Source organism: Carya illinoinensis, chromosome 9 (genome assembly GCF_018687715.1).
Source record: "Carya illinoinensis cultivar Pawnee chromosome 9, C.illinoinensisPawnee_v1, whole genome shotgun sequence".
NCBI classification, from domain to species: Eukaryota; Viridiplantae; Streptophyta; class Magnoliopsida; order Fagales; family Juglandaceae; genus Carya; species Carya illinoinensis.
Window position 1 is genome coordinate 38,528,172 of NC_056760.1, and position 12,086 is coordinate 38,540,257.

At 32.5% G+C, this 12,086-nt stretch overlaps 1 protein-coding gene across 1 annotated transcript; it reads left to right on the plus strand.

The window, feature by feature from the left end:
• The first annotated feature begins 303 nt into the window (after positions 1-303).
• On the plus strand, positions 304-3,725 carry LOC122277544 (receptor-like cytoplasmic kinase 176). Its single transcript, XM_043087561.1, has 6 exons — positions 304-635; positions 1,382-1,707; positions 2,032-2,167; positions 2,329-2,471; positions 2,557-2,680; positions 2,972-3,725. The coding sequence occupies exons 1-6, from the start codon at positions 584-586 to the stop codon at positions 3,286-3,288; spliced, it is 1,098 nt and encodes a 365-aa protein (XP_042943495.1). The 5' UTR covers positions 304-583; the 3' UTR covers positions 3,289-3,725.
• Positions 3,726-12,086: the final 8,361 nt, after the last annotated feature.

Genomic DNA, 12,086 nt, shown 5'->3' on the forward strand with positions numbered 1-12,086 from the left:
AAGAAAATGAACAGATATGCCTCATAATAACGTATGTGGTAGGAAATTCTCACTTATTAAGCAGGATCAAACTTCTGAGAAGTCGTTTCCTGATGTGCGTGGCATGCATGATTACATCTCAGCCAAAACAAACGAGGCAACTATAGACCCAACTGCCGAGGAGAAAACTTCGGGCGTCTAGAAATTGAGATTATATTATCAATAAAAGTAAAACATTTGTAGACTAAGATATTTCATCAACCTGCAATGTCCTTTGTTTGCTTGTTGGAGCAAAAAATAAAAAAGAATAAAGACTGACCATATGGAAGCTGAAAAGCAAGTCAACCGTCTGGCGTCTACCCTCCCTAACCATTTGTTTCGTTCGCTAAGACTACGAACGAAACTCTCAGAAGCAAAGGCCTCTCTTTCTCACTTCTACGACAGCTTCTCCCCTTTCATCCATAAAAAAAGAAACCGAGAACCAAAGCAAAAAAAAAAAGTAGCAACAAAGTCCATTTGGAGTCAGTTTCTCTCTGAGTTTTAAGTTTCCTATTTTATCTGAATTTGAGAATTTTGGGGAGAGCTTTGAGAGGTTCTGTTCTGGATGGGGGCTTGCTGGAGCCATGGCATTGAGGCCGTGACTCCTTCTTATACAGGTTCCTTTTGTTTGTGTTTTGTTGTTGGTTCTTATGTTACTTATTTTCAACTGTTTTTCAGTGCTTGATTGAGCCCTATGTCTGTAAATGTTTAGTTTAGTAAATTGATTACCTCCACCTAATTTAAGTACTTTGTTCCCTGAACTTCCATGGGTTGTTTAAATTGCATGAGAGTTTAATTTAAGCGTAATTGTTCAGTTCCGCTCTTTTAGTTTCGCTTTGGATACTCTTTTTGAATAAATAAATTTCCGCGAGAGAAATTTCCTCAGGATATAGTTTCGAATTGCAAAATATTGTGATTAAATTTCTCTTGGTATGCTTTTTGTACAAGGGGGTGCCATGGAACTGCTAGAGGATTATTCAAATACTGTTGCTACTATCTTTAGTGGATGCTTAGATGAATAGTAGAAGTGCTCTGTTTTAGAGCTAAAACTTCCAAGTTGAATCTTCGTAAACATGTTTCTGTTGGGACTTTTTTGGTATTGAGCCTGGTTTTGTTTATGACAGGCACCCAATAAAGATTTGCTGCCGCTTTTTTACCCTATTTTGCTCTAGATTGGACTCGCTGGACTATGATTTTCTTGTATCTTATATTATACCCTTGTACAGCTGCCCTACCTTTTTGTCATCATTGAAATAAAATTCTCTACAATTCTGTGGCCATAGGCACATTTTCGAGCCACATAACCTTGTGTCATCCGATTCTATCTTATCATTTCCTAACAGTCTCAATGGCTTTTGTCTAGGGTTTAATTCCAAAAATGTGAGCAGAGATAGGAATGACATGAGTAGTTCAAGTGGCAAGCTCTCATCTGCTTCCATGCCCATGACTCCTAGGAGTGAGGGTGAGGTTTTTCAGGCCTGCAACTTGAAGAATTTTGTCTTCAGGGAACTCAAAATGGCAACAAAAAACTTCCGCCCTGATAGTGTGTTAGGAGAGGGTGGGTTTGGTTCAGTCTTTAAGGGGTGGATTGATGAAAAGACACTTAAAGCTACCAAGCCCGGAACTGGCATAATGATTGCAGTGAAGAGGCTCAATCAACAAGGACTCCAGGGTCACAAGGAATGGTTGGTCAGTATTAGTTCCCTTCTTAGTTCTTCATTCTTCGTTTTGCTGACTGTGCACTAACTGGCTCAGGAAAATTGAATGATTGTTGGCCAGATTTGTTAGTTTCTATGTGAGGAGCTTTGTCACATAAGGATGGTTTGTGAATTGATCTTGTCGCCTTAATAAGATCGACTATTGACTGCTAAATCAATTGAAATTGGATGTTCATATATTTTGTGGGTGCTTCTTAGATTGGCAAGATTGCATCTTGCCAAATGCCACAACATTTAGAAAATTATTCTTAATGTGTGAAGTAGTTCATTTTCCGTTATGTTTTTGGGCATACAGGCAGAAATCAACTATCTTGGACAGCTGCATCACCCAAATCTTGTGAAGTTGATCGGTTACTGCATAGAGGATGAGCACCGGCTTCTGATATACGAGTTCATGCCTAAGGGAAGCATGGAAGGTCATCTCTTTGGAAGTAAGTTTTTTATATGAAAATGCTATATACTATACCTCCCTTTAATGCTACTTATAAAAGACCTACTCTTTAATGCTAACCTTTCAAAAGAAAAAAATTGCAGTTATGTTATTTCTTACAGATGCATGTTTTTATTGTGGCATTGGATTATTGTTGAACAGGGGGTTCTCATTTCCAGCCACTTTCTTGGCACCTCCGAATGAAAGTTGCTCTTGGTGCTGCAAAGGGGCTTGCTTTTCTTCACAACAATGAATCAAAAGTTATATATCGTGATTTTAAGACCTCCAACATCCTGCTTGATTCGGTATGTAGTTTGGAAGCATGCTTGATCATATTTACTTGATTTTAAAATTCAATCAGACTTAGTTTTTGTTGCTTTGAATTCACAGGACTACAATGCAAAACTCTCTGATTTTGGGCTGGCCAGGGATGGACCAATTGGAAATAAAAGCCATGTATCTTCTAGAGTTTTGGGAACCCTCGGATATGCTGCTCCAGAGTATCTAGTCACAGGTACTCTTTCAATATGTTTGTTTCATCAAGAAAGTCACTGATCTATGTGTACTATAACTCCAATTCTCTAAAAGCCTTCTTTGGACACCATGATAAAGTAGTCTACCATTCATTTCACAAAAAAAAAAAAAATCAGGTTTTCAGGGAGGCAGTGACATGGGAAAGGTATAACTAATGAAAACAATCCATCGCCTAAAGTGCAGAAATACAATCAGAAATGGAAGGATCATCGCAACAAACCATCAGAGTAATATTGTGTTTTGATGATTAATTGCATGTTTTATTGTGTAGGTCATCTGACTTTCAAAACTGATGTATATAGCTTTGGAGTTGTACTTCTAGAAATGTTATCCGGTCAGCGATCAATAGACAAGAATCGGCCATCTGGACAACATAACCTGGTGCAGTGGGCGAAACCTTACTTAGCCAGTAAACGTAAGATTTTTCGTGTTCTGGATAACCGTCTTGAAGGTCAGTACTCACCAGACCAGGCCCAAAAGGCAGCTAAACTTGCACTCCAATGCCTTGCTCTGGAACCCAGGAACAGGCCCATCATGAATGATGTGGTAAAGGCTTTGGAGGAGCTTCAGGAGCCACCAAGGAGTTAGCACTAAGAGTACCATGTAAACGTTCATAGCCATTCCAATATTGGCATACCTGGGTGGAAGCTTCTAAATTCACCATGAACCCGAGGCCTTCTGCTTATGTGGCTTATGCCTGAGGGAGGGAAAAGTTTCTGATGCAGTAGGATGTAGATATCATTTTCTCTGTTTGAAAAGTCTTGGCAGAGTTGGAACAGACTTTCAGGAGTTAAGGCGTGCAATATACCTGTGTTTATTTAAGCAGTGTACAGATTTTTCTGTTTTTCCAATGTAAGTACTAATATTAGTCTAGACTTGACATGTTTTTTCTAATGTGGGGGTTCCAATGTGTATGTTTTTATGGTACTGAAGTGACCATGTTTGTCCATCTGGAATTAAATGTAAGGTTTCCCACGTCATAACAATACCAATTGCGGATCAATATATCACCGTTCTTATCGTAATTCTATTTTAGTATCCAAGGAATTTTGTATTTCTTGCAGAAAGAGAGAAAGTATGGGAACTTCTGTCTGTGTCAATCCGTTTTGAAAACATTAGCAAAACACTAGAAGTTTATCAGGAAATACTTCTAGAATAGGGCCAAATTGATGTCACCATCTCAAGAACCAAAGTGAAAATCAGATTTAAATTTCTTATCAAAATTAAGGAACCAAGAATGTAACATGTATGGGTTTGGAATAACATAAATTTGAACCAGGCATCAACGTACACAAAATAGTAGTAAGCAACATCAAAGTTAGGAAGTTTTTGGAAGTATAGGGATGAGTTCTTCATTCTTATTCAATAACTAGATTTAATATATATAAACATTGTGGTAGATCAATTTGGTCTTATCAGTCTTATCGTAAATGGGTTTGAAAACCAATATAATAAACCTCTGATAATCAACAAAAGAAGAAATTCTTTCACTGGATCCAAAAGTTCATTTGCTAGGTCTATTGCTGACAATCTAGAAAAAATAAACCAAAATCAAAAAATAAACCAAAATCTCATAAACTTTTTGGGAGACTCAGTCAAATTGTTAAACGTGATTTAAAATTAAAAGGTATTTCCACCTCTTCTCAAATTACTTTTGCTTATTATACTATTAAAGATATGAAAGTATCTAAGGGCAAATCCATAAATGATCAAGTTGTTAAGGAAGAAGAAGAAGATACTTTTTCTTTATCCCCAACTGCTTCAAATATGGTCGCTCCTAATAATCACAATTAATTACCTATGATCAATAGAGTTTTTAAAATTGATTTGATTGTTTTGTATAATGAGTATAGTTCTATTAAAAATGGTGATAAAAGAAAATCTTATCAAGCTACTTTTTCTTATCAAGAAAAGTTACGTATTAACGAAATGGAAAGAAAAAAATTTATGCTTGGCAAAAGCATATATTATTCTTTCACTTCGTTGAAAGTTATTATGTTTTTAAAAAATAGTTTAAATATGGTTAAAATATCAAATTTTGTCAGGGAAGAAGGAAAATCTGTGGTTAGATCTAGTCATCCACCTTTTGAGACAATTACTATTTCTCATAAAGGAGAAGAATAAAAACTTCCCATTTTAAAAGACCTAATGTTGATTCTGATGCTACTGCTTTTATTGAAACAAAAAAATATATATATTGAACAAAATAATTTTGTGAATAAATCTCTTCATTTTATTGGTCAATAGTTAGATCGTATTGAAGAAAAAATTGAAAGTCTTGATTCTACTTCGATTACTAAGCCTGAAACCCTTTAATTAATTTAATAGAGATAAGGCAAGTTTTAAGTCCTAAGATTAAACAAGCCAAAACTCTCAATAAAATTAATCAAAAGTTTTCTAATATAAGAAAAGAACCATCTACTAGTGCTTTGAATAGCAAAGGTAAAGGAGTGATTTCTTATCTTCCTTCAGAGGAATTATCTAATTCTGATTCTTCTATCGATAAAAATATTGTTTTACTTGAAAAATTTTTTTGCAAAAATGATTTGGAAAAACCTAGGATTAAACAACTTTCTTCAAAATAAAAAATAAAAAATCTAATCCCATAAGTCTTACGAAAAATTGGTACTCTAGACCTAGTCCTGTTTTATAATTTGAAGAAAGAATTTTTCAAACTTAATTTTTTGTTTATACTAATAAGTTGTATGAATGGAATATTGATAGATTATTTGATCCAAAAATTATCAATAAAATGTATATGGTTCCAAATGCATATAATAATAATAACACTCTTGGTCAAACTAAGATTGTTGATTTATTAACCACCGGATTCTCTGGTACTCTTTGTCATTGGTGGGATAAACATCTCACTAAATAATCAAGAGAAACCATTAGAAAAGTTATTAAACATGATAATGATGGTATACCTAGTTTTTATGAAACCATAGAACGGGATATCCGTTATGGTGTTAATATTTTGATTTATACTATTGTTGAACATTTTATTAGAACTCCCTCCAATATTTCTAATCCTGTTAGTGATTATTTGAATAATTTAATATGCCCTACTATGTCTGAATATAGATGGTATCAAAATATCTTTCTTTCCAGAGTAATGCTTAGAAAAGATAGTCAAAGACCATATTGGAGAGAAAAATTCATTGATAGATTACCTCATTTATTTGCTCACAAAGTTAAGGACGAGCTTGCTGATATCTCGAGTCTTCTTAATTATGATAACTACACATATGATGATATCATCAGTATAATTAAGAACCTTGGAATTTGGTGCAATGATCAAAAAATATTTCGTTAATAGCTAAAGAATAGAGAGAAAGTCAAATATGAGATGGAAAATTGTTGTAAACAATTTGGCCTTTCTCCTATTGTTCCTTCTAGACAAAAGCACAAGCATATTGACAAATCTTAAAAATACAAAATTCATGCTAGGAAAAAATATAGTAGGTGTGATGACATTTATAAGAAAAAACCTGCTGATTTTTATAGGAAAAAATCCCCCTATAAGAAAAATATTTTTCAAAATCCTTCTAAAGGAAAATATTTTAACTCTGGCAGATTATTTTTCCAAAAGAATGCACTAAAAAGTCTGGTAAATTTCAAAACAAGTTTAATCAATTAAACTTTGTTACTAAATAATTGAGAGTAACATATTCGGATTTTAGAATCAAAATCCTTTTAAACATCCAATATCAATGAATTTAGTTCAAGTGAATATGATTATCACTCAAAAATCAAACTTTCTAATCCTCTCAATATTAAGTTTGAATGCAATGATTCTTGTTATAAACATTTGAGTAAAACAATCAATGTTTTAACCAAAGCTGAAGAATTAGAAAATATTTTGTTAACTTTGATTAGCCAAATTACTAATCCCGAACTCAAAGAAAAATATCTTTAAAAGCTCAAGAAAATCATGGTTTGACAAGAACGTGAGAATTTTAAATCCAAAATTAGTTTTGAAGAAACCTTGGCATGATTTGATAAAAAAAAAGTTCAAAGAAATTTCTACTATTGATTTACAACGTGAAATTATTTCTATTAAAAAAGAGATTGTTGATCTCAAAACTGAGATAAACAATATCAAATTTATGATTCTCATTCTAGTCAAAATGAAGCTTCTCCTTCTTACAACAATCAGATTTGTTTAATCCATCATATTGTTCCTCTCAAATGGTTTTATGAAGTTACTAGTATTGTTTGTCATGAGTTTGAATTCACTGTGGTCGCTATGATTGATGGATCGGCTATAAATTGTATCCAAGAAAGAATAATTCATAATAAATATTATGAAAAATCTACTGAAAAATTATTTTAGGCTAATGGGGCTTAGATGAAGATCAAGTATGAATTTAATAGAACACATGTTTTCCACAATAATGTCTACTTTAAAATTCCTTCCATGCTTATTAAAAATATGACTACTTCATACAAGGAATTCATTGTATCTCCTCTTTGTATCCGTTCCTTTCAAAACATGATAGCATTACTACTGACCCTTTCAGTCAAAAAGTATAATTTAAATTTGCTTCAAAGGTTGATATTAATAGTAATGATTGTTTAAATCTTTGATTTCTGCTAAAACAAAGCATTTAAATTTCCTAAAATAGGAAATAAAATATAAAATAAATTGCTGACTAATTATCTGGTAAATTGTTACAGTAAAAAATCAGTGATTTTAATAAAAGCCTAGTCAATAATTTTTGTTTTGATCTTCTAAATGTCTTTTTGCATAGAAAAATGCATGTTGTTTCTTTGCCTTATATTAAAGATTTTTCTGAAAAAGGTATTTCCACTCAAACTTAATCTATTCAAATGAATAGTGAGAGTGAGATTTTAGAATTTTACAAAATAGAAATTCAAGATTTGTTTGCTAAGAAGATTATTAGAAATAGTAAGTCTCCTTGATCATGTGTTGCTTTTTATGTTTAGAAAAATGTTAAGATTGAGAGAGAGACATCTTGCCTAGTCATTAATTACAAATCATTGAACAAAATCTTAGAGTGGATTAGGTATCCTATCCCCAATAAGAATGACTTAATTCATAGGTTAGGTAATGCTATAGTTTTCTCCAAGTTTGATATGAAATCAGGTTTTTGGAAAATTCAGATTAACGAATCAAATAGATATAAGACTACTTTTACTACTCCTTTGGATTACGCCCAAAGAATAGCGCTGTAATTGCAGCACAGATTTGGGGTGTCAATTCCACAAAAAGACAAATTAAAAAAATAGTAGAAAGAACAAAGAAACTAAATAAAAATATTAAATGATTAATAGAGAATAAAGATTAATTTTAAATGTAAATTAAAGTGAAGCAAAGTTACTAACAGAAAAAGTAATCAAATTTGACGAATAGAAAAGTGTCGGAAATCCCTTGCACAAATATGGTATTTTAATTATTCTTAATTCATTGGATAACTCAATTGGGAATTCAATTTCTGGAATTTTCAATCAGAATGTATAGATTTATAAACCAAATGTAACCATTTGAAAAATCATTCATCACTTCTAAAATACGTAAATTATTATCCCTATTGAGAAAATCCAACAACGACAATATACTTAGGGAGCGATATTACAGCAAAGAACTAAATCAATATAGATAAATAATTGATCCAAACATAATCAAAGAACTAATACATTCAATAGAAAAAGCACGATTGAATCCATAAACAGAATAAATTTTATGATTATTCGGAAAAGAAAACATTAACGATGAATTGAGAATGATAAAACAAAATATTTTTAATAATTGAAAATCAAATACATAAATTAAAAATATCATCTAATGTGCAAGTTCATCCCTAACCCTACTTGAGAATTCAATTACTCATAAATATAATAGACAACAAAAATTTTCAGAGAAAGATAAAGCAAAAGGCGGCCATGGAATTGATTTTCTCATCTCTTCAAATTTGCCTCATGTGTCTCTTCTCCCCTCAATTTCATGCTAATGATATGCTTAAATAGGGTAGGAAAGAAACCCTAATGTCTTCATAATTCTTGCATAAAAAAATCGCCTAAATTTTAGAATTCATCTTGACAGCCACGTATGCGCTTCAGAAATTCGAATTTGAAAATCCTTATTGGATACGAATTTATAATTCTTTAAGTTAACTTTCTAATGCATCAAGAATCGCATCAATCCGATGTGAGTAAAAAGTTAAGATCAAAATATTAAAGTATGTCCAGACTATCTCCTAACAAATTTCATATTTTGACTTCTTGCAGTTTTCTTTTGTAATTTTTTTTTCTTGATCCAAAATGCACTCAAACCCCATGAAACTCCTCATTTGAACTTGACTAGGCTTTGATTTGCTCTTTTATAAACTTTGAAATTAAACATAAAAAATTAAAAAAAAAAAAAAACTGTTTAGAAATATGCCAATGTAAATAGAAACTCAATTCAAGAATACACATTAATGTCTATTATTTCTATTCACATTTTAGCATTTTAATCTAATTATAAAGTATTTAGAGTGCACTTTCACACACTCATCAGCCATTAAACACGAGTATGTACTCCCTCTTAATTAATACTGCTAACAGGTTTACTATATATTCTTGGTAGTATTTCTACCATTAAGCCTGTTACATTTTCATCTACTCTTAGTGCATCATAAAATCCTTGTGCTAAACTTATTACTACTAATAAATCCCAACCCTTTTATCCTACTTCAAAAACTGAATATGTCAAGAAACTCTATGCCCAAAGTCTGTTTTACATTGAACCCAATAGATCCATGTACACTGATCCCTTCAAAACTACTTCTGATTATTTTTCTCCTGATTTTCATTGGATTCCTAAAAGTCCAACAAAAAATCCCTATATATAAATATATATTACTCATCGACACAGGCTTCATCACCACATAAATTACAAGAGGAAATTCACACATTTTCTATTTTCAGCTTAAACTTTCAAGACTGGCGACAGTATGCTATACATAATATCAAAGCAATGAGCTAAGTTTTTGAAAATTGCATTGGTAATGCTACTAGTCTACTGCATGCTCTCGTTTCAATTAAATATCTAAATAAAGCAATGAGCTCAGCTTCATAGACGATAGTTCAGCTGAACCACAAAGAAATGTGTCGTTCTTGATGAAAATTCCCAGAAAACATACAAAACAAATTGTACTTGCATATCGGTACAAAGCTCGTAACTAACAGGCCGCGCGTCTTAGCTCAGCCGGTAGTGCGCCTGGCTTTTTAAGCACGCGGCCGTGGGTTCCGCTTCTTTTAACAATTCATGATGCAGATGCTTATATTAGCCCCCACCAACTTGTCTCCATTTGCAGTGTACGTGATGGGATGCACTTATTCTTTCTTTTAACTCGTATTTTTGGTTCCATATTGCAGTAAATGTTTAAAGATATACTCGAATCAAGTTCTTGATTCTATTATCATCCTTTGTTAAAAGATTTGTCCTTTTTCTTTCGTGTGTAATTATTCAGAGACTCATGACTTTGTAATTTCTCAGCCTTATACTTTGTATTAATCATTTCTTTTAGAATTATTTAAAGACTAGGAGGACCTTTGCAAATTGCACAACAGACATGACTGGCTCTTAACAGCCAAATCACTTGAAACTCGTCTTTTTCTTTCTTTTTCTACACTTCTCATTCCCCTGCATTATAAGGGAGAAAAAAAAAACTGTAGTTTGATTGCAAGTTGCTTGCAAGCTTTTGGGGTTGGTTCAGGTTCCATTATCTTCCGTCTCTGCAAACCTGAAAACCCATATGCTGTGAAAGATTTCTGACTGATGACATATTAATAAACAAGATAAGCTAGCTGTTTCTCAATCAACCCCATTGTTTGCCCTCTAAAGTTAATCCTATCTTATCTAGGATTAAAGATCGAAGCAGATGATCTGAGGTATATAGGTCCCGCCAAGCCTGTTGTTACGTTCCGAAAGTTTTGTTTATGATAAGGTATAGATTCCTTTTTTTGGGCTTCAAGATATCTAAACAGAACCTTAGCAGCTAGCACCGACGTCCAAATATTTCCCAATAAGACAAAGCACCATGCGTGGGTCATACGCCTGAAAAGTCGTACGTACGTGCTGATCATGGAGGTGTCCGGTCATTCTGTTCGTGTGGAAGAAATGCCGCACTTTCTTTTGTATGCATGGCAGCTTTGGTTCTTGTCTTGTGGTGCCAGATTATATATGAAATCCACCCCACTTTCATTTGAAATCTTTGAAAAAATAAAGTAAGTTGCTTCGGGAAGTAAACATGATCTGTACTGTCAATATTCATTGTGAAATGCCTCCATCATGTTCCTCTTTATCATCATCATGTTCACTGCATTTAACCATTGGAAATTAATGGTCTGTCTTGTTGGATAGGAGTTAGTTCCAACTTCCTTTAGATGCCAATGTCTTTCTCATCATTTGAAACTTTGTTACTTGGGACAAGAACTTGAGAGAATTTCCTCCAAGACAAACAAACTTCTTCCTATCCTTAAATGACGATGACATTAGTGTCTTTATCTTTGAATTAATTTATGTTTTTCAGGCGTTACACTCAGCTCTTTACTTCGACGTTGGGGTTTCACATGAGGGGCACATGGTTTAGACTGGATGGATATACAACTGTCGTCACAAATGCCATTACTATACCACGAAGAGACGCAAAAAGTTGTTGGCAAATGACGTACCCATTTCTCTTTGGTACTTTCAGCTTTTTCCAACCATGCTTTCTCCGGTTATCAATTGAAAGGGTTACTACAAAATCTAATATTATTTCCTAATTATTTTAAGCCACTTTTCAAAAAATTTTAAAATCATCGTAAATTCTTAAAATTATTATTTAAATTAATGTGTCAGACTACTTTAAATTAAAAAATGGTTTTACAATTCAAAATGGTATGATATCAAAATGAGAAATCCCGAGCATTTCTCCCTATATCCTTTTTGTTTTTTAACTTAGTAATTAAGTAAATATTTTTTTATTAATGTTATGAGTTTTATTTTTTTTTAAAATATATTTAAGCATATTTTAAAAATATATGAAAAAATTTTTAAAGAAAAAATAAATTTACACTTGTCAGGACCTAAATTCTAGTACCAAGTCGTAGCTGTAGAGCCAGTCTATCAAAATACATCAATTTATAAATATTCTTTATAGTTCTTTTAGTGAACCAACATTTACCCTTTTGGAAAATCTACAAAATTATGTACATAATTAACAATTTCAAATGGCAAGTAGAGTGAATCTACTGAATATCAATATTATTTATTATCTTATCTTTTCCTTAACCGTACAAACTGAATTCCTTTTTTCTTTTATCTTTTTTTTTATAAAACAAACTGAATTCATTATTTCAACATGAATACCATTACTCTACATATATGCAGAGTC

Excerpts from the sequence above, each read along its gene's own strand:
- LOC122277544 (XM_043087561.1), top strand. The coding sequence starts at position 584 with ATGGGGGCTTGCTGGAGCCATGGCATTGAGGCCGTGACTCCTTCTTAT. Across the intron at positions 1,708-2,031 it reads AGGGTCACAAGGAATGGTTG|GCAGAAATCAACTATCTTGG; the intron begins GTCAGTATTAGT and ends TTGGGCATACAG. Across the intron at positions 2,681-2,971 it reads TCCAGAGTATCTAGTCACAG|GTCATCTGACTTTCAAAACT; the intron begins GTACTCTTTCAA and ends TTTATTGTGTAG.